The sequence below is a fragment of the Varanus komodoensis genome, unplaced genomic scaffold, assembly GCF_004798865.1.
Source record: "Varanus komodoensis strain SLA01 unplaced genomic scaffold, ASM479886v1 scaffold56, whole genome shotgun sequence".
Lineage (NCBI taxonomy): Eukaryota > Metazoa > Chordata > Lepidosauria > Squamata > Varanidae > Varanus > Varanus komodoensis.
This window is the reverse complement of record NW_025336169.1, coordinates 4469788-4491440: the sequence shown is the minus strand read 5'-3', so window position 1 is coordinate 4491440 and position 21653 is coordinate 4469788. Positions and strand designations below refer to the sequence as shown.

Here is a 21653-nt window from a genome sequence, read left to right as displayed (position 1 = left end):
GCTGGCCACCGATGGGGGCAGCGAGCCTGCAGTCTGCTCCGCATGAGCTTGCTTTCCTCATGTCTCTTTTCCCCGGCCAGGTGCCTCCAGAGCCCAGGACCAAAGTCCCCACCTTCCCCCAACCTGGGGACTTCCTCCTGTTCACTCACAATTATTATATTACCCTTCCACGGGGTTCAGGAGTATCTTCACAGCAGGACGGGCTGGGCTGAGAGAGGCCAGGGCAGTGCTCTGACTCGAACCCGGGTGTCTCTGCCGGTTCCCACATCCTTGCCGCAACACCCGTACTGGGCCTGGAGATGTTTTGTGACCTTGCATTGCAGGCCTTTCGAGTTGCTCCAGCGCCAAGGACAGCAAGCGGTGGGAAAGCACTGATTAGTGGCTTGGGCTTGGGGATAAATAATGGACTCCAGCCACAGGGGTCTCTGACCAGAGGATTAAGCAAACCCTTCAGGGCTGAACGTGTCAGAGTCAAGAGCCTGTTCACCAGCTGTGCCCCTCCCTTAACCCTGTGTGTGGAGCTAGCTGTGGCTCCTGAAGGGCACTCTGCACATGTTCAGACATATCCGTGTTTCTGTGACAACTTATTCCTGGCCTGAGCCAGTGTTAAAAAAACAGAGGCTAAACGCCTGTGCAAGCCAAGTTCTAAAGGGCGGCTTTTCCCAGCATGCGGCAGTGTGAATTGTGAGGCAGGGGAGATCAGTGCAGAGATCCCCCCCCCACCCCCGTGTTCACAGGCTCTGAATGGGAAACACAGCTCAGCTCCTGAATACACGAGAAATGAGTCATGAGTCATCCTCAGACCAGGGACCAGAGCCAAAAGAAATTTGTTCAGGCACCTGAAAAGAAGAGAGCTTGGCCCAGCCCTGGACTGAGTTCTTTGGCAGCAGCTCCCCAAAGGAAAAATCCCCCCAGTGCCTCTGGAAGCCTGCCCTGCCCCTGTTTGTCAGGACGTGGCTGGCACTCGGTTGAAGAGGACGCCTCCGGCCCAGTGGACACAGACTTACAATCAAACCTTGCTTTTTTAAGTGTGCAATAATGCTTGAGGGATGGAAATGTTCCAAGATGTTAACTGACTTTCCCCTTCCTCCTCTCATTTCATTTCAATACTGTCAATAGGCAAAGCTCTCTGAGCTGTCTGCAAAATACAGGGTGGCCCAAAGAGAAAAGCTTTAATAGGCAAGCATTTTCAACAATTGAAAGCAGCTAAAAAGAACTAACAATAAACACCAGGCTAAACGATGGAACAGCACATTTAAAAGCTGGTTGCATGCTGTCAAGGAAAGCCTTAAGCTGGTGCTGAAAATAGGACAACGTTGGTGCCAGGCATTCCACAACTGCGGGGCCACCACGGAGAAGCCTTCGCTGGCATCCTTGGCTGCCCCTCCTGCATAACGCAGACTGTACCCCTCGTAAGCACAAAGAAGGGGTGGGAAATGAGGGCAGAAACAGAAACCTAGAAACAGAGCGAGTCGGAAGGGGTCTCCCAGGTCACCTAGTCTGACCCCTGGCTCCACCCATGCATGACATGTCTACCAGAAGCAGTAGCTCCGTGGCAGAAAATACAACTGAGGTCAGAAGTTCCTTGGCACTGTCTGACAGCCCTGAAGCCACGTGACCACCTTTCTTGCTCAATTTAAGGCTGTATGCCAAATTACTTAACATGTAAACTTTTGTTATAAGGGTGACCAGTCAGCTGAAGGAAGCATAGCCAGTGGCCAGGGATGATGGAAATTATAGTCTAATGACATCTGGACAATCTCAAGTCTCTCTCTCCCTCTCTCTGTCTTGCACAAGAAGTTCCTTATATGGTTTATGGCTCATCCCACATGAAAAAATAAGGAAACTGGGAGCTTTAACGTCATTCTGGGGTGTTGACATGTTGACCCTGCTTTTGTTCACCAAAACTGTAAATCAGGCAGGATAGAAAGTGCCTTTCAGCTGTTGTTATCCAGGAGCAATCACCAATTGTAGTGATTTTTTTTAAAAATCTGCATCTGTTGAAGATTGGTGGCATATTTTCTTTCAAATGAAGAAAGGGAATACGAGAGGGAGAGAAACCAGGCATAGGATGCGGAGCCCAGTTAAAATCCTCCCTGCAGAACTGATTTAAAACATCTGTCCTGCTTCGCAGTGAAATGACTTCAAGTTGCAGGCAAACAATTCACGTTTGGTCAAAGGCACTTTTTAAAATCTAAAAGGAAGCAATTGAAGCAATAAAGACCAGTGGAAGCCCTCGTGATCTATGCCCTGTGAAGCTCACCATGAGGCTGCAGTCTTGCCCTCCGCTCCGTGTGGGGCTGCCCCTGGGCTTGGAAGCTGCAGCTAGAGCAGCTTTGTCAGACAAAGCCCCAAGCAACGTGGGTTGAGGACAGTTAGCAGAGTGCCTGGCCCTCCCGATTCCCAGCTGACCCCTAGCATTGCCAGAGGGGCCTCGCTGGCCACTGAAACTAATTAAATGCTGTCACATCGTACCTGGATGGTGGACCTTCTCGGTGGTGGCACCCACCCCTTGGAAAATCCTTCCCCAAGTCGTTCAGGGGGCAGAAATCACAGCATGTTCCAAACACCACGCAAAAGCATATTAGTTCACCCTGTCTTTGCCTGGCTCATGGTTCAACTAAACATGCCAGTCCATCTTTCATCAATTGCTTTTTACTATTCTGTAATTGCAATTCTTTTTACTGTGCATTTTAAATTTGATATTAGAATTGATATGTAAACTGCTTAGGGATCTCATTTTATTAAGCTGTATAGAAGCACTGCAAATGAATACATGTGATATTGATCTAAAAGAATACTATAAGCTTTCTTCTTTTCTGGTTAAGTTCCTAGTTCTGCTCAAGAAGCACTTTTAAAATGTCACTAGGGATTAACGAGTGAGCTTGGCTGCAGACATCAATGGAGAAATCAAAGCGTAGCATGTATCTGTGTTTGGGGTGAAATGTGCCTACCCTTTCCAGACTGGGGATGATGGAACTTGTAGATCAATGTGTCTAGAGGCAATAGATTAGGTCTGAATTCTTTCTTTTGTTGTTTTTAAGCTATCAACACAATCTTATGGCAGTGAATTTCTAGAGGAGGATAAAACAACCAATTTCTCTCCTTAAATATAATGTTTTTGCTGCTGCTGCTGTTTTTAATTAAAGGGTGCCAGGCACGAAATATTTTGAGAAGACAGCATGTCGTTATTTTCTTAAAGGAGAGACAGAATGAAGATATAACAAAAAACTGGTCACTGTGTGGCCAGCCAAATGCTGCAGGGCTCCAGCTCCCATCTTTCCTTCTCGTTGGCTGTGCTGGGTAAAGCTGATGGGAACTGCAGCACCGCAACAGCTCGGGGGGTCTCAGGTCGCCTGCCCCGCACTAGCCAGCAGGGGCACGTTTGTTCAGGTCGGGTCATTGGAGCCTCCGGCCCTGCGGATGAGGATCGCTTTGTGTGCTCCTTGTCGCCTTTCTGATCCGTGGCTTCCCCCATCTTCTCCCCCAACAGTGACCCACTGCCAGAGCATGCAAGATGGCCGACCAGAGCAACATCCAGTCGGCGGCTTCCAAGAGCATCCGCCCGTTCCGCTCCAGCGAGGAGTATCTCTACGCCATGAAGGAGGACCTGGCCGAGTGGCTCAACACGCTCTATGACCTTGAGGTCCAGGTGGAGAACTTCATGGACGCCCTGGAGACTGGTTACGACCTCTGCCAGCATGCCAACAACGTCAACCGCACCGCCCTGGAGTTCCAGCAGTTGCACCCGGAGGCTGCCGCCTGCATGAGGATCCCGCAGAAGGAGGTGGTCTTCCAGGCCAAGAACGTGGTTCCCGGCTCCTTCGTTGCGCGGGACAACATCTCCAATTTCATCCAGTGGTGCCGCCAGGAGCTGGGCATCCAGGACGTCCTGATGTTTGAGACCAATGACCTGGTGCTGAAGAAGAATGAGAAGAACTTTGTCCTCTGCCTCTTGGAGGTGGCCCGGAAGGGCTCCAAGTTTGGGATGCTGGCCCCCATGCTGATCCAAATGGAGGAGGAAATCGAGGAGGAGATGAGAGACCAGAAAGCCTACGGAGAGTTGGAGGCCGAGCGGGCTAGTCAAGAGCTCGGGCCCGCGTCTCCTGTTTACCCCAGCCGATCACAGAGGATAACTTTGTGCGACCTCAAAAACCTGGATGAGCTGGTGAGTCCCTTGCATCCAGTGGTGCCCTGGCATGGCTTGGTCTGCTGGGAGGGGAGGCTTTCTCTCCTGGCCCAGGGCACCTGGGAGCAGTGCGCCAGCATCTTTAGCATGTGGAGGTGGGAGGGCTTGTCTTTTGTGTTAGATGCCCATGGGAAAAAGACAGCCTCTGGGCATTTTTGCCCGTTTTTCTAGGTCTGCGCACCTGCAGCCTTGTTCCTAGAATCTGAATGGCATTTTCCAGTCTTCCAGTCACTTCTCAGATGTCATCGTCTTGTAGTCTTGGCCTTGCAGGTTGCGTCTCTTTCGCTTTTCCCCTGTTGTGGTGTGTGCGGCTACAACTGGATGAAAGAATGGAGTACACGGAGAGTCAAACCAGGGCCTTCCTGCTTCGTCCGTCGCTCTGTTTTCCACTTCGTTGCGCTAGCCAGCCCAAGTGTGTTCTGCATTGTATGTAGCTGGATCATGGCCATTGCTCCTCTGGGCATCCTCCAGCCTCGGGGGCGTGTGCCGCTGCAGCTCTGGGCATGGCTCCTGCTGGAGCGCTTGCCGGATCTGGGCATACAGAGCTGCGGCACTGAAGATGGCTGAGCTGCCCGCATGGTCTATGGTGGCAGCACTTTCGGAGGGGCATGAAATTGTGTGCAGTTCAGGCATTCGTAGTTACTGCTGTGCCAGAAACCCCATGAGGATGAGGATGAGGGACTGGCCCGACATCAGCCAGTGAGCCTCATGGCCGAGGACTTGGGAATTCCACGCCCCAATCCAGCACTCTGTGCCACAGTGGCTTTCGGTGTTCACGGACCACAATGCTGTGCCTTGGGCGTCAGAAGGCAGGAGAGCAAAAGCAGCCAGCCCAAATCCTTCCCTGGGACCGAACACCATTTATTAAATTTTATATTCTGGCCTTCTTCCAGGGAGTGCCAGGTGGTGTACAAGGCTTTATCCTCACCCCAGTCCTGTGAGGTAGGCCAGGCAGAGAAAGAGTGACTGGCCAAAAGTTATCCTGTAAGTTTCATGACCAATTAGGAAACTGAACCTGAGTCTTCCTGACCCTGGGCCAACGCGGACCCATAAGCTGTGCTACTTTTCAGTTCTGCTGTGTTTTTCAGGGTGTGTTTCAATTTAAATTCTGTGGCCTGGATACATTATGCAGTTTGGCTCAGTTGGTGTGGCGCCTCTGATTTTGCATAATTCATTCACAGGGAGAGGCAAGTGTTGCGAAAGTCTCATCCTTTAACTACTGAAAACCCTATACAGCACCTACTTAGGCCTTTATGACTTGGTGGGCCATTATCCATATGCTCCCAAGCATATCTTTGCAGCCATGAGGGCCAGAAACCTTCTTTAAAAAAACTTTGCAGCCATGAGGGCTAGAAACCTGCTTAAAAAAGCTTTGCTTTTCAAAAAAAAAAAAAAAGGAGACTTTTCATGAAGCTGAATGTTGAGAATGAATTCCTCCTCAGGCTGGAGATGCACCAGATGCTCTGGTGGATTGGCTGGGCTCGCTGGGAGGTGCTGCAGGAGCGCATATGCTGGACTGGAAGCTGGGAGGGCTGCCCATGTCCGTGACGGGGGCCGATGCAGGGAATAACCGCACATGGCGACTCGTTTGCTTATGCCTGCCGTGCGTGTCTGAAGCTGCTAGGGTCTGGTGCATCAGATCCGTCACCCAGTCTGTTCTGCTGCCTGTACCCCTGCGGCTCTTGGCACAGTGGCGGGAAAGCACAGAACCAGGGCAAATGTGTCCCAGATCTGTCTTGGGGCTTCGAGTGGCGGCCATGTCCCTTTCCCGTATGTACTTCCGCTGGATGCCATTCTAAGCAGTTGGAATGCCTTTCCCGGGGCTTTTCCGACTGGCCACGGAGAGCTCCCTGTGCAGTGTGCCAACTTTTTGGTCTGTTTGGACCTGCCTCCTTCGCCCTGAGGCTGACCCAACCAAGGGACCCCCACTGTGAGCTTCCCGAAACTGAATTTGGCTTGGAAGAAGGTCCTCCCCTTTCAACTGGTGTGAGACACGCTTCTTTTCCCAATTGCTTCACTTCTCTTTGTTCAATATCTGGCCCTGGGCAACCTGCCTCCCCCTGTTTGCTTATTTTCCCTGAGCACGCAGAATTTCCTTAGGGAAGCTTGGCTCTGTCCCAGGGCTTGTCTCTTGCCAATTTTAGTGGCTTCTCCAAAGATGTCCTTCCCTGTCAGTTGGGACCAAAGCTGAGTCCTTGAGTTGTGGTTTCTGGGCTGGGCTGGACCTTAAAGCTCCCAAGCACCTGCGAAACCAGCTGGGCAACCCGAGACCGGTAAGTGGCTGTAAGCCTAGCCTACCTTACAGGGTTGTTCTGAGGATCAAGGGAGGGGAACCTTGGGTGCCAGCCTTGGGGGATAGGCAGGACACAAACAGAAATCGGATTGAGCAACTGGAACTTGTCCAGGAGAGGGCAAGACTCCCTGGAGAAGACCGTCATGCGAGTAGAAGAAGGGGAAGACCAAAGACGAGGTGGACCGACTCCATAATGGCAGCCGCAGCCCTGAGCTTCCAAGAGCTGAGCAGGGCTCTCACGAGCAAGGTGCTTTGGAGGGCTTCCATTCACGGGTCGTCCCGAGTCAGAGATGACTTGATGGCACACAAGAGCAATGATGTTTCTAGTGGAGGACAGAACGATGGGGAGAGGCATGGGAGACCAGATCCGTCAAAAAATGCCATCATAGCCCTATCCCAGCTTCTTCCCCTTGCAAGGAGCCCAAGACAGTGTTCACAATCCCCCCGCCCCTCCACTCCCTGCTCACAGGAGCCCTGTGAGGTAGGCTAGGCGGAGAGCCCGTGACTGCCCAAAGTTGCCCAGCATATTTCATGGCCAAGTGGGGATTAGAACCCAGATCTCCTGAGTCCCAGTCCAGTACTCTAACCACTACTCCACCCTGCCTTTCTGTGAGTCCCATAAAGAAAGGTAAAATGAGTTGGGCGTGCCTGGCTTGATGTAAAGACAATCAAGAGGCAACGTAGGTGAAGTGTTGCTGCATAAATGAAGGGGGAACTTCCCTTCCTGTCGCAGCAGAAGGCAGGATGCGAACCAGCAGCTTCAGATGCCGGGAAGGCCTAAGCTGGCCTGCAGCGCAGGCAGCTTTGCAGGGCGGTTGGGGGCTTGGGGGGAGGCTGCCTGGCACGGGGCTGCAGTGGCCCGTCTCTGCCTTGGCAGGGGCACGGGCCGAGCATCGAGGCCCTTCTGCTGTCCTTCCCCCCGAGAAGGAAGCGTGGTGGTCTCTCGGGGGGCGAGGCGCCCCCTTTCTCCCAGCAGCAAGGTGGGTGCCAGGAGACGAGGGGTTCAGGGGCCGATCCTGAGGCGGCTTGTTCACCGCCATCGGCTTAGTGTTGCCTTGGCCAGCCTTCCTTACTTGGTGCCCTGCCGATGTGTCGGATTGCAACTCCCATCATGCCCAGCCAACCTGAATGCAGCCGGCAAAAGAATCCTTGGGGTGGCTCACATGATAAGATAGGTTAGAAAAGAGTTACTTGCCCGTTAGAAAGGACAAGAAAACATACAATAAGGCAAGTGTGCTAATCTAGGCCTGTGGCAGAATCTGACCCATCTGGGGGCAAAATGTGGCCCCCTGGGGCTCCCCGGATGGCCGCGCCCCCTTCCCCAGGCCACACCCCCTTTCCCCGACTGCCCGTTTGGTGAGTGGTTCCTTGATTTTGTGTCATGTTTCTCCACTCTGAAAAGTTGGAATCTTTTCTTGGGGTTGGTGGTAACTGGCATCTTGGGATATTTTGGCTCAGCCTCCTGCCTTTCTTCTTTGGCCTTCTCCAAACACATCCCCTCAAAGTCCCCCAAAATAGAATTTGACCTTTGGACTGAAAGGTTTCTGACATTCCTGCAGTAACGGTTTCCCTGGGGGAAGAGACTATATTTTTCTGGTGCCAAAAATATACCATGGTGTGCTTTCAGTGAGCCTCCTTGGAGAGGGCATTCTGCAGGCGGGGTGCCACCACCGAGAAGGCCGCGTGCCTTGCAGCCACCTGCCGACTTCATTTGGCAGGAAGACTTGGAAGGGGGCTTCAGAAGAGACCCCAAGGACATGGGCCAGTATATGTGGCGGTGCGTGTTCCTTTAGACAGTGTCTCCCTGTACTTTCTCCTGTGCCTCCTAGTACGTGTGGAGGACTTGGTAAGAGATTAGAGAAAGTAGCTGTTCGCTGTTCGCTGGAGCTGCAAAGAACCACAACGACACTTGTGTGATTTCAGGATGCGATTTATTATAAATGACTATTTTTCTTCGCAGGTTTAGTGGCTTTGACCTGTTTGATGGGCCTTGGATATTTATAAATGATGCTAATTTGAGCTGCAAAATTATTACGTGGCTTGAAGGTTAGGCAGCATTTCTCCCATCCCACCTTTCCCCACCCCACTATTGACATGCGGGCTGCTAATAAAGCATCTCTCGGAGCAAGAAACTCACCCAAATAATTAGTTTGGAGAGTGGCACATACCTGAGAAGAAGAGCAACATTCATTTCACCTCCAAGTTATTCCTGGCCTGGGTCAATATAAATATTATTACGCTGTTGAGGGAGGAGATGCTCAAGGTACACATCAACAGAACACCCTTTGAGCAAGCCAAACATTTGCTCAAAGCCAAGCTCAAGGAACCAAGGTCCAGTTTGGATGCCAGGAAGCACTTCCTGATGGTTAGGACCCTGAGGGTGTGGAATGGGCTTCCATGGGAGGTGGTGAAGGCCCCATTGGTGCGGGTGTTCAAGGATAGGCGGGACATGCGCATGGTGGGCATGTTGTGAGCGGAGCTGACTGGAGCTGGGGTCAGACTAGATGGCCCAGGAGGCCCCCTCTGGCTCACTCAGTTTCTTTGTTTCTATTTCATGCTGGTGGATTTCAGCAGCAGAGTCAGGAAACATTGTCTGTGGGCTCCTGGGAGGCTCTGCCCTTCCAGCACTCCAAACAGCCTGCTACGCTTTCCCCTGCTTGGGTCCCCTGGGTGTGCCAAGCTATAACTCTCAACAGCCCCGCAGCCAGCCTGGCCGATGGCCATATTTTCTGGGAATGATGGGGCTTGCATTTCATGTCCAGAATGTACCAGGTTGCAGAAGTCTGTTTCAATCAGTAGAGGCCAATATGTGGAAGGGGGATTCTGCCTGAGCCTTTGCTGCCTGGGACCCCTTTCCTTTGGACTTGTCTGCTGTAGCACACAAGTCAGCTGGGTTGAAGCCCCTCTGCTAAGGTGTAGTTTCTGGTATAAGAGCTACAAGCGAACAAGAGCTGGGTATTTGCCCCCCCTTCTGCCTTCAGCCCCGCCCACCACGAGGATGCAGCCCTTCCGAAATGCTCCTCGGCCCTAGGGCTGCAAGGTTCGGCCCCCGCAAGGCCAGGGCCAGGGCCAGGGCTGGCTGGGCTCCAGCAAGAGCCCCCGCCAACGTTCTGACCAGCTCTGGGGGCTGATTCCAACTGCTCTCAAATTTCCCACGGTGCCCCTGAGTTTGTGTTCTCTGTTGGCTCTGAAAGTGGCGACCGGTCAACCCACTTGGACTGCTGCTTGCCACCCAATTATCCCGTCCGTCCAGGAAGGGACTCACAGGAAAGGGCCCCTTGGCCAGGGTCCCGCCAGACCTGGACTTGGACCAGTTCTCGCAGAATGCCCCAGCTTCAGACTGGGTCTGGGTGCATTTATGCCGGTCAGGTTCCATGTATGATTGGACATCGCCCAGCGTACCACTGGGATTAGGCAGGGCTCAAACTCAAGAGTGGTGTGGATGTGGCTTTTCGGAGATGTTCACCCTCCGTCACTGATCTTCCTCTTCGGGGAACTCTGATAGGGCCGTGGAGACCGCTGGGCTGGACTGCAAAAAGGCGCAAGTCCATAGGGCAGCGGTGTGGGGCGGGGAATGACTCAGTTCAGTAGCAGACCGATGATTTCACAAGCAGCAGATCACAAAACAGGAGGTGACTGTGTTCTTTAGTCTGCTTTCTCAGGACAGATGCCAGAACAAAGGAGTACCTGAAGGAGGGGGGCTGGATAGACACCCCAAAAGAGGAGCGGCTGGACGAAAGAGGAATGGCAGCCTCCCAAAGGGTGTGGATGTGGTTGTTGCAGGTTTGCGTTGCACATATTTCTGCCAGGTGGATAACTAGATTTTCAGGTTGCAGCAAGGCCTGCTGGGAGAAAGAATAATGAGATGAGTGACCCCCCCCCCCGCCACATCACACGCTCTGTCTCTCATCTCAGCTCTAATGGAAGGCGGAGAGAGAGATGCGATGGTCGCTTTTCCCAGGGTTAGCACCCGATTGTTCGAGGATCCTGACTCTCTCTTCCTCCGTGGCGGGCTCTTCCTCATGAGTTCCTCCTCTTCCTCCTCCAGCCAAGCCGTTGCTTGGCCAGTGCCCAGCCACAGTCTCCAGGGCTGCTTTGCCAGATCAGGGTTCGGGTCATGCATTTTCCGGTTGTAAACGGATAGCTTTGCATACAATTCTTTATTGTGTTCCTGGTTCCCCCCTCGAATCCTGGGAAGCCAGGGTGTTCCTTGATTGTTGTCGGAAAAGGAAACATCAGCACTGCCAGACACTTTGCCCCTCTTTTCACCAAGTTGTGCCCTCCAGCTGAAGAGTAACAAACTAAAAAGGCCCGCTTGAGAGGCAATGTTGCATAGTGGTTAGAGCACTGGTCTGGGACTTAGGAGATCTGGGTTGTAGCCCCCACTTTGCCCTGGAGCTGACTCACTGGGTGTCTTTGGGGCAGTTGTTGACTCTCAGCCTAATCTACCTCATAGGGTTGTTGTGAAGATCAACTGGGGAGCAGGTGGAGGAGAAATACGCGTAGGTGAGCCTTCGTGGGCTGCTTGTAGGAAGGGCAGGATGTAAACCAAAAATAATAATAAGAAGAATAAGTTCTGGGCAACAGCAACCCACTCGCAGAACCTGCTGTTTGTTTGTTTGTTTGTTTGTTTTCTCCATCAAGCCCTTCCCTTCTTCCACGGTGCCCAAGGTGGAGCTCACGAACCTGCCCTCCTCCTCTCCCTGTGACCCTCTGCAAGGCAGCTTATGCTTGGATGCGATCCCTCAGCCAGGAAAGGGTTTGGGCTGGCCCTGCTTGTGCTGTGGGCTGGCCTCTCCTCCCATGCCCGGGTCTCTCATCCACAGCAGAGCGGCAGAGCCTGTAATTTTAGGGTGGCCGATGAGTGAATAAAGCCTCAGTGCCCCTGCTTCACTGGCTGCCTGGAAGACGCGCCTGCAGAGGAACTGCCGGTTCGGCCTGAGGTGTGGCGTGCTCCCTTTTATAGCTTCTCAAGTGGAAACTTTCAGCAGGATCTGCTCGCTCGCACCCGGCCCCATGACTGGGGAGAGCCTTCCTCAGGCAGATGCGTGGCCTGCAGAGGATCGCAGCCCCACCTGCTGCCGTCCACATGTGTCGGGTGGCACCTTCCTAGCCAGCGTGGCCAACAGCCCCAAGCTGCGGAAGGCTGGATTTAGGCAGTCCCCTCAAACCGGCGCTCCAGCGTGTACAGGCTTTCTCTCATGAGTCACCGTGCTGAATGACACGCCATCCCCGAAGCACAAATCCTGCCGTACTTTGCCCACTGGAAGCCCCTTTTGCAGGAGTACCTGTCTCAGCTTGCAAGGTTTCCTTTGCCAGAAGCTCACACTGATCAGATATCAGGCCGTGCCTTCAGCTGGGCTCAAGAAGCAAAAGGCAAACCTGGTGTCTTCCTGTGTCTTCTCCTCCTCCTCCACTAGGCAATAGATGGGCGTAATGGGACTTGTAGTCCAAAACAGGAGGAGGCTGCCAGGTTGCCTGCAACTGTGGAGTAACCAAATAAAGACCTCATTATTTGAATGCCCAGTGACACAAGGAGTAAGGATAAATTATGTGCCGGGCTGGCAAAATCGCATAGTGATTTCTAGCTACCACCATCTAACTGCAGATAAACGCTGAACAGAGTTCCTGTATGTACTGTGACTCACGGATAAGATGAGGTCAATATTTTGAGCTGTTTTTCTGGCATTTGTCATATGTCTGGCGTATAAGACAACCCCCAGTTTTTGCCTCACTATTTTTGGTTTCATGAGTTGTCTTCTATACTGATATATGTGGTAATAATATGTGGAACAAGTGACCAGGAAGTATGTTTCAAAAATTACCCGTATATGTCAGCATATAAGCTGAGGTTAATATTTTGGGCTGTTTGTATATGTTGGGTGTATAAGAGAACCTCTGAAGTTGCTTTTCTATTTTCAGTTTCAAGGGTCACTTTATATGCTGGTATTTACGGTATTGTTGGACTAATACTTTTGATGGATATGGCAATGAAATTGCAGTGGACACCACAATAAGGATGCACTCATTTTGATGCGTAAATACTTGCAAGTCTGCAGCAGGAAATCTTTTAGAGGGGCAGCAGTGAATCCTGAGACTGAGGAACCTGCAAACTGGATGACTAGCTGTCCATGATGTCTTACTGGTACCCTGGAGGGCAGACCCCTGGGATTTGGACTAGATGATCTCTGAGCCCCCTTCCAGGCCAACCCGCCTGGCCCCTTGCTTGTTGCTCTGTGCAGGCAGAGAGGCCTGGGGGCTCCTGTGAGCCCTGCGTGGCCTGCAGCCCCACCACTGGCCTGCCCCTTTCTCTTTGGGTCACTGTGCCGATCCCCGGGCTTTGCAGCGCGACTCAGAGAGAACGATTCCGTTTGCGGTGCAGGCAACTCGGTGCTTGCTAGGTGATATTTGTGCTCTTTGTGCATTGCACACATTGACGGTTATTCCCTGATGTTGATTTTGTGGGGTTGCAGATACTCTCTCTGTGTGCGAACGTTTCTTTCATGAAGGAATCCACATGCAGATATTTCTGTGCCAAGACAACAAATCCGGGCAAATACATAAATCCGCACGTGTTTCCTTCACTTCAACAGCCTCTTCTCCTTTTCCTCATCGAGACGGTTCACATGCAAGGGCCGGCCAGGTGCTCGCCTGGCAGTCACCCCATGCCAGACGCCTCGCCAGTGGGCGAGGCACAGTGGCCCCACAGCTGCAACTCTGCTTCCGCAGCCAACAGGAGTGGTTAGACGGCCCCTGGGCACGTCCTCAGAAAGTCAGACTTCCAGATGATCACCAGCCATCCCCTGGTTGTTGCTCTGGCAGTGTCCATGATTCCTCTGTGCCTGCATGAGGACTCGTTTCATAACAGTCTGGGGCTGTTAAAAACCTTGGGCTGTTGTTGGGAGCAAACCGGGCCTCTGTCTCCTGACTAGGCACTTTTTTCCAGAGGTGGATGTCTGGCTTTGGCAGCTTTACTAGGTGGGTGGAACAGTGCCGGCCTTTAAAGTCATGAGGGCTAAAAGCCTGCTTGTGATGCAGAAAGGAAAGGAAAGGAAAGCCGAAATTCTTGGAATCCTCCATGCTGCAGTCAGCACTCATAAGCCCTTGCAGTCACCACGACGCCCAATTCAGAGCACTCTTCTCCCATCGCTTTGTCTGCTCAGGGTCCTCCGTGCAGCGTGAGAGGATTCTGGGACATGTTCCAGGGTGCCAGGCTGAGTTTGCACAGAGAATTCGCGTGCCAATGAGTCCTCGGAAGTTGCAATGCAACATAATGCTGCTTGGCACCCCTCCGTCCCTCTCCTCCAAGCAGCAGGTGCTCCTCCGACAACTCGGTGCTATACGAATGCTTGTTACCCCACCCTCTGTGTGCAAACTGAACAAGGACAGAAGCAGTCACAGAAAGAAAAAAACTGAGTGTGTGACTTTTGATCAGAGCTGCGAGAACCTGTAAGGAGTGGCGAAGCTGTTTCCTGATTTGTTTTGAGTTTGCATCGATCTTAAAAGTTCACTGAGGGGGGATGGGTTGTCCCCATTTCCTCTGTTCCTTTTCTTGGCCTGAGGTCAGTCTCTTGCAGTTGGGCTGGAATTACTGCCGCTTATTTCTGCTGTCACTTCCGGGAGCCGGCCTCTCCATGCTGTCTTGGATGCTTTTCCGAACAGGGATCCAGGGAGACGCCAGCCTTCCCTTACGAGTCTGGAGTAACTGTGGATGCGCTCCGCCTGCAGAAGAACTTGAAAGCTGGGAAAGCCTGTGGGAGCCAGTGCTGGCTGGGGGGGAGAATGAGGGCTTCTGGAGGCACAGGGCAGCACTCCCGGACTGGCGCCTCCAGTGTCCCAGTGCAGCCCTCACAGCCCCACTTTCCCCAGCTGGCGATTGTTTGGGCACTTCCCGGCTTTTGCAGTTTTTTCCCCATTCTAAACATCTGAAAAATTCTGAAGTTTGTCACTGATAGGAGGCTGAAATAGGCTGGCGCATTTGGCCATGCCTCGTTTGCTGTAACCCCTCCCACCGGTTGAATGTTGCACACCTCCCAAGAGCACCCCCAAAATGCAGCTTGGCCCTCGGAACAAAAGAGGTCGGACACCTCGGCAAAGGGAAGCATTGGACATGTCACTGGAGAGCAGCCGGATCCCAGTCCGTGTGCCACCTCTTTTCTCTCTCTCACGGAGCACCAGAAAACACGAGAGGAAGCCACTGGTGCGGTTCCACGTATTACGAGCACAAGAAGGGCCCTGCTGGATCGTATTCAAAGTCCATCGAGCCAGCGCCTGGTTGCCAGCCATGACCAACGGGATGCTCTTTGGAGGCCTGCAAAGGTCGCCTTCCCTGCCGTTTTCCATGCAGCTGTTAGAATGTTATTGCCTCCAAGCGAAGGGGTGGCTGTTCCCAGCCGTGGCTGAGGCGGCTGGACTGGGGCCCCAGACTGCAGTTCTGCAGCTGCCGTACGCCTTCGCCAGGCCCTGGACAGGAGGCGCAACTCAGCGGAAAAGGAGGGCAGGGATCAGCCTGATCCGTGGCGAAAAACTGTCGGTCGCCACAGAGGCCCCGGGAGGCTAGACCACCACCGTCCCACCCAGCACAAGGGCAGCTTCTGGTGCTCATCAGCAGAGCAGTGAGACGGCTGAAAACTCCAGCTGGCTCCCTCAGGGGGCTGGGAAGGAGAGGGAGGCATGGGCCGTGTGTGGTGCGATCCTACGGTTGTGTAGACAGGAGCAAGGTCTGGAGGTCCCAGCACCCTCCAGGCAGCCCGCTGGGAGCTGGGGGACACTTTTATCTCTTGAAATGTCCAAGCCGGAGCTTCCCCTAGAAGCGAAAATGACCCGGCGGAGGTTCTCCTGCTTGGGGCACATCATGGGGATGTGTGCTCCCCGGAGAAGACCATCACGCTGGGAAGAGTCCAGGGTAGGAGAGGAAAAAGAAGGCCAGGCAGGGGATGGGTGGGCTCCATGAAGGAAGCCACGGCCTTGGACATGGCAGGGCTGAAGGGCGCTGCCCCGGACAGAGCATTTTGCAGGGCTTTCAGTCACAGGGTTGGCGCTGAGCTGATGGCACATAGCAGCGTCAGTAACAAGTGCCCTTGCGGGAGTGCAAGAGGCCATGGTGCTTAGCCTGAGTTGCAAGGTCAGGGAGAGTCAAGCTCTGCAGATGGGCAGGACGCAGCCTAAGAAACTGGGCCCCCAGATCCGGAGGAGGGAGACTCAGAGTGTCCTGCCTCGGGGCTGCTCCCTCCAGGTGTCCAGGTGGGCCCTGAGAATGGTAGTTGCTGGACAGGGTTCAACAAACTGCTCTGTGCATGCTCAGAGATTCATTCTCACTGGGGGTCCCTCGGCGACTAAGAGCTTTTGCCGGAGAGCAGCCCGCCGCTGCTCTGAATGTACGCGGGGGGAGTGCTGCCTTTGCGGGGCAGCCCGTACGCTCAGGCCCGCCCCGCAGGTTTGCAGAGTTGGGTTAGGTGTGGGAAGCGGCTGCTGTGTAGGGCTGGGGGTGCGTGTTCGTGTGCCCTTGGCGTGAGGAAGCCCGGGGCTCCGGTTTCCAGCACAACCCAGAGAGGAGGCAGCGGCAGGGCCGGGAGGGTGCAGAGCACAGAGGGGAGCTGGCTTCCTCCCCACCGGAGCTCACTGCGGCCTCTGTTCTCTGCAGCGAGTCCTTCACAAAAGATATCTGCCACCATCGCCGTCCTCTTGCCAAGCGGCTCCTGCGTTTCGCAGCACCCGATTCTGCTCCTGCTTTTGCCAGCTTTCTCCTGCGCTGAGTGTTCGCTGCACCCCACGCTCATGCCTTCTTGCTGATCGAGTGCTGCGTTCTCTGGAAGGTGCTCAGTGGAGGTGTTGGAGGACGACACCTGGAGCTGGAGGTCAGCACATCTGGGGGCAGCCAGCATGTTTCAGGGTACGGCTGTGTGGGTCCCTGCCCTGAGGAGCTTCCAACTGAAAATGCAGCTTGCAGGCAGATGCGAGAGGAAGGGGCAGGGGCAGCCATAGTGCGCAGGGGTGGGAAACCCCCATGTGTGTAAATGTGTCTTCCCCAGTAACATACCTCCTGTAGAAGTTCCACTACCACTTCCAGCATCCCCCAGCAGGACTGGCTGGGAATGCTGGGAATTGTAGTCTGCCTCCAGGTCGAGGAACCCAGTTTAAGCGATGCATGTCTGGGCTGGGTTACAAGTTTATTTTCCGGCTCTCCGTTTCCTTCTTCGCCCCAGAGCAGGGCCATTTGTGCCAAGGAAGCGTGGCTTTGTGTCACCAGCTAAAATGCTCTGCAGGGGTCTGTGGCTGAGCCCACCTCCCCCCCCAGGTCTGTGCCCCTTTCAGCCGAATCCTGCGCACCCCACTGGGCAGGAGTCTCGCGCATTCTTGCTTCCTCCGAAGTCCCGAAATGGCTGTTGCAGTCGAATAGCCATGGCTGGGCTTTCCCTGTTGCCAGTGGGCGCCTGCACACACCTTTTTGTGGGGCACCTGCTCTAAACCTCTAATGAGATAAGGATGCATTTTGCTGTGAGTCTTTGGAATCCAGAAGGAAAGAAAACTAAAGCCAAGTGAACGTGCTCCTCAGCCATGTCTGAAACCCTCTCTTCTCCTCGCCCATCCAGCTGGGAACTTTGAGGGCGCACCAGCGTGTTGTACTAGTGGATTTGGAGGCAGTATAGTATAGTGGTTGGAATGTCAGCCATGAACATGGAGTCACCTTGGGCTGCTTGCCATCTTCTGGCTCAACCTACCTTTCAGGTGAGAAGCGGGAGGGGGAGCTGGGTGGGTCGTATCCTGAGCTGCTCGGAGGGATGGAGAGGATGTCTTCATGCGTTACTTTCTGTATTGCCCAATAGCTGACGCTCTAATATAAATACAAAATAAATTTCAAATCTGCATGAAGTCCGCTGGAAGGCTTTGGGATTCCTTCTTTACCACTGTGAAGATAAAAATAGATAATCTTATAAGAATCTTATGGGCTTCTGAGAGGAAAGACAGGATATTGATAGGCCTGATAAGAAACATAACAAGAATAATACGAATCCACAAATTAGAACAGCAGGGGGCTGGTTCCCCCCCCCCCCCCGCCCCGCGCTTGCTGATACTGGTTCTGGGTTTCATGGAAACCCACCCCTTTGGCTGAGGTTGTACTGGGGTGAGAAGCACTCTGCACATCCTCAGAGACTTTCAGTTTGATTCATTTTTTAGGGCTGGTCTCTGGCACACCCACCTCCCCATCTTCCCGATGTCGGTTGCGGTTTCCCGCTGCCAGGACTGGTATCAGGGTCTTTGGGGTAGGGAATGGGGACTACTGCTGCATGGGGGGGCAGCCCATCCATGGGGGGGCACAGGCTGTGAACCCCTGATTGATGGTGTAATGGCAAGGGAGCGGAAGGTGGGTGGTCTCTGAACACCCCCTGAGCGAGTTGGAAGGGCCTCTTCAGTCTCCAGCTGCCTGCCCGTGAGATCGGTAGCAGAGAGTCAGCGGGATTGTCCTGGGGTCTGTCAGGAGCCGCCCCCCCATTTGTGCTTCCAAGCCCCCACCCTGTTCATTGCTCACTGGCACTGAACTGCGTCTGGATTGCTGAATGATTTCTAGTAAGAGCCTTTTGCGATGGGGGTGTTAGAGATGGAAAGAAACTGACCTCTCCTGACTCTCTAATCTAAAAGCCCTTTTAATTTAGCCCTCCTTTCCTGCCCCGATTCCCGGCTAAGTCCCCTGCTGGCAGTGAGGGTGAGCGCTCTGTTGCGTGCCAGCGCGGGCCGGCTGCAGCTGCGGCTCTCAATGGCTCTGCTGTCAGGTGCCAAGGCAGAATTGGCACGGAGGGCGAAAGGCCGGGCACCCAGCCCTCCCCTTGTCCTGAGTTGTCTCGGAGGCAGCACGGTCCGGAGCAAACGTCTCTGGGGCTGCCAGAGGCTCTCCCCGCTCTGCCGTGGCCCCCAACGTCCTGGGGGTACGCCCCAGGCTTGGAGACATAACTGGAATCCCCTTTTCGCCAGCACGGGGTAGGCCAACCTTTCGGGGCCATGGGCACCTCTGGCGATTTGAGGAGCTGTCCCAGGCACCGCCACAAAATGGCTGCCATCGGTGGGGTGGCTCGGGACAAGGCGCAAGTCGGTTGACCAAAGTGGGGTGGGGGGGCTGAGCCCCAGTGTGTTGCATCAGCTTCGGGACTCACGCTTTTCGGCACCAACGGAAGGCTCTTTCAGGGCAAACCAGGTGTTGCTGGGAAATGGGCAAATATTTTTAAAAGAGCAGTGGGGCCTTTTGCAGGGCGCCCAGGAAAAGTATAGGGGGCACATTGATACTCACTGTGCGACCACCACCCCAGGAAAAATCGCCTGATCTTTCTTGCCATCTCCCCCTTCTCCCCCCCCAAAAAAACAAACCCCCCAGCTGCATGGATTTTCCCAGCAGCCTTTGCCTGCCAGGTAGCAAATGGAGAAGGTTCGTCCGGGGACAGAGTCTGCAGATGGAGGGTTCTGAGCCGCAACCCAAAGTGGCTGCGTTCAGACCACACTGGAACCCACTCTCGGGGGCTGTCATGCTCGGATAACAAACCACAGTGGACAGTGCTACTGCAAACCACGGCTTCTCTTCACGGGTTGTTCCTGGTTAACAAGCTGTGGCTTAGAAGTGCTGTTGAAGTTGGAGAGCGCATACCCCCCTTTTCGACCACAACCCATGATGCTCAGCCGGCACTTGAGCTGTACTCAGCCCTGGGCTCTGAACCCAGCTAAGCCCAGTCCGCTGGGACAGAGGGCAAGAGTTTAGGGCCCAGGCCGTATAAGTGCAACCCCCTTTTAGCTTCAAGCTCTCATGGTCTGTGATACAGCCTGTGGAGATGCAGTGCAGCCTTTTGGAATGGGGAATATAAAAATAAAGTGGTGGTTTGAGAAATGGGAGCAGGAGCAAGGGAAAGGGGCAGGGTCATCTGGAGAACCCTGAAGGGCTGGACTGGGACCCAGACTGGCCAGACTGGTCTGGAGAGACCCGCCACCACGCAGCGCCTGCTCGTTCCACTGCAGTTTGCCTGGGAGAGCACCGTGCTGGATCGGGGCCGGGTCTGATGAGCAGGAATGGCCCCCACTCTGGATTTTCTGCCTTCCGCTGACCCTGCTGGCCTGCGTCCGATCCCAGCCGGCTGTCCAGCTTGCTAGGACGCTTCTCCCAGCCCTGATCAGGTTGGCTGAGCCGTGAGATGCGGAAGTGGCCCGGGAGCGGTCGATGCCCTTCAGACCCCCAAGCCCTTCCTCTTGGAAACCATGTCTCAGGAGTCAGGAGCAAGACTCCTTGCTGGAATGGCTGCTGGGGAGGGGAAGAGGGTGGTTTTGGGAGGATGGAGAGAGGCTCTTCGGGAGCACAGAAGACTCCATTGTGGGCTTGCTCCTCCCCTTCCCTGCCTGACTCCCGTCCCGCTCGCCTGTGTGTCCGGGCTGATTCAGGGGCCTCGCCATCCCGCCCCCCCTTCTGCTTGCAGGTCACCAGGAGCATTTTTCTCTGCTTCGTAACGGCCAGGCTGCATGCCCAGCCCTTGGCTTTTATGGGCATTGTCCGAGTCCGGGCGGAGGAGAAACTAGAAATGGAAGACTCCTGCTGGCTTGCATTTCTCTTTCAAGGCAAACCTAGGCCAGGAGTCTCTCTGAGACCCCCCCCCCCCCCCAAGACTCCCATTCTTCAGATGCAGAGAGGGGGCTGAGAGAGGGGGCTGACATACACCCACTCAGCAAGATGCCTAGTGAGTAGGAGCTCTGGACGTGGCTCTCCCCCGCCCTAGTTGAACTTCCTGCATCCTCCTTTCCCATCCTGGTGCCCTGCAAGCATTTTGGACTCCGTCTTCCATCAGCCCTAGCCAGCCTGGGCTAGAGGTGGCACGAGTGCTAGCCCAGCGTGTCTGGAGGGCCCCAGGCTGGGGAGGGTCACTTGTGTCCTGCAGACGTATGTTCGTGCAGGGGAAATGGCAGAGGTTCTAGCTGGTGATCCTGAACAGGGAATCCTCCTCTTGCGAGTAACACATTTGCTGCCACCTGAGCAGATGCGAGGTGTTGGTGTTGACACCGTCCTCGCACACTGCGTCATTGCTAGCACTTTCCAGGATCCTTGAGAAAAAGAAAAGATTCACGATGAGGTTGATGGATGACTTGGTTCTGCTTTTGCTCGGGAAAATACCGACACATCCGCTTCTGTCCTCCCGCTCAGAGCAGACACTCTGCGTGGGGGCCACCCCCACTCTGTGCTCACCCGGCGGCTTGGATTCCTCTTCCTTTTTTCTCAACTATGGGCCTGAGCTTTGTGGAATCGACGTGTTTTCATAGAATCACAGAATCATCAAATAGCAGAGTTGGAAAGGGCCATGAAGGCCATCAGGTCCAATCCCTGCTGTTGCAGGAGACCAGTTTACACCGTCCCGCTCGGATGGCTGTCCCGTTTCCTGACCGTCTCCAGTGTGGGAGAGCCACCACCTCTCCAGGCAGCTGGTTCCGCTGTTTTATTGCTCTGTCAGTGAGGAAGCTCTTCCTGATGCCCAGCCTGAGTCTGCGTTGTCGCAACTTGAACGGATTATTCCGTGTCCTGCACTCTTCCGGCACCAGCAAGAAGAGATCTTGGCCTTCCTCTTTTGCTCTCTCACACCCCTGGCTCGGCAAGTGCTGTTCCCCAGCACAAGCAGCCCAGGAGTCTTAGGAGAGGACAGGCTTCCACAGTTATTTCCCCGCGTGCCCAATGCTCAGTGACTCCTCCAGTATTTGCCTGCCTGGATCCTTTCTCCAGGGGCCCTGCTGAGGAGGGGTGGTCTTGTCGGGGTGGCCCCCTGTCTGCGGGAGTGGTCTCATCACCCTCACCACCACCACGCTATTCCTCCTGCAAGGACTCCCGGGTCCTCCTCCTCTCCCTCACCCTCCCCATAACCCTGCAGGGTGGGTCAGGCTGAGTGTTGGTGGCTGGCCCAGAGGCGCCCAGAGACTGGTCCCGTGGCCCCTGGACCTCGTCTGGGGATAGGCGATAGGAAACTTTGGTTTTCTGGATCTGAGGTCAGAAACGGAGCCACAGCTGCAGAGCTGGACATCCCTGCTCTAGCTTCCTGGAAGCTGGCCTCTGACAAGGACATTCCAGGGGAGGGGAGGGGTATCCCCAGACGAGGTCCAGGGGCCAGGGGACCAGTCTGCCTCCTGCAGCCTCTTCTCCTCTTCTCTGTCAGGAGC

The 21653-nt window shown here is 54.4% G+C and overlaps 1 protein-coding gene across 2 annotated transcripts in view; it reads left to right on the top strand.

The window, feature by feature from the left end:
• Nucleotides 1-21653, top strand: part of GAS2L1 (growth arrest specific 2 like 1) — a 48303-nt gene that overhangs the window by 1635 nt on the left and 25015 nt on the right. Inside the window, exon 2 of one of the 2 annotated variants that reach the window (XM_044448965.1) lies at nucleotides 3494-4168. In XM_044448965.1, coding sequence (XP_044304900.1) covers nucleotides 3518-4168 — 651 coding nt within the window. In that variant the 5' untranslated portion in view covers nucleotides 3494-3517. Of the gene's footprint in view, nucleotides 1-1641; nucleotides 4169-21653 lie in introns of those variants that run through there. The other variant, XM_044448966.1, reaches the window with a different exon arrangement.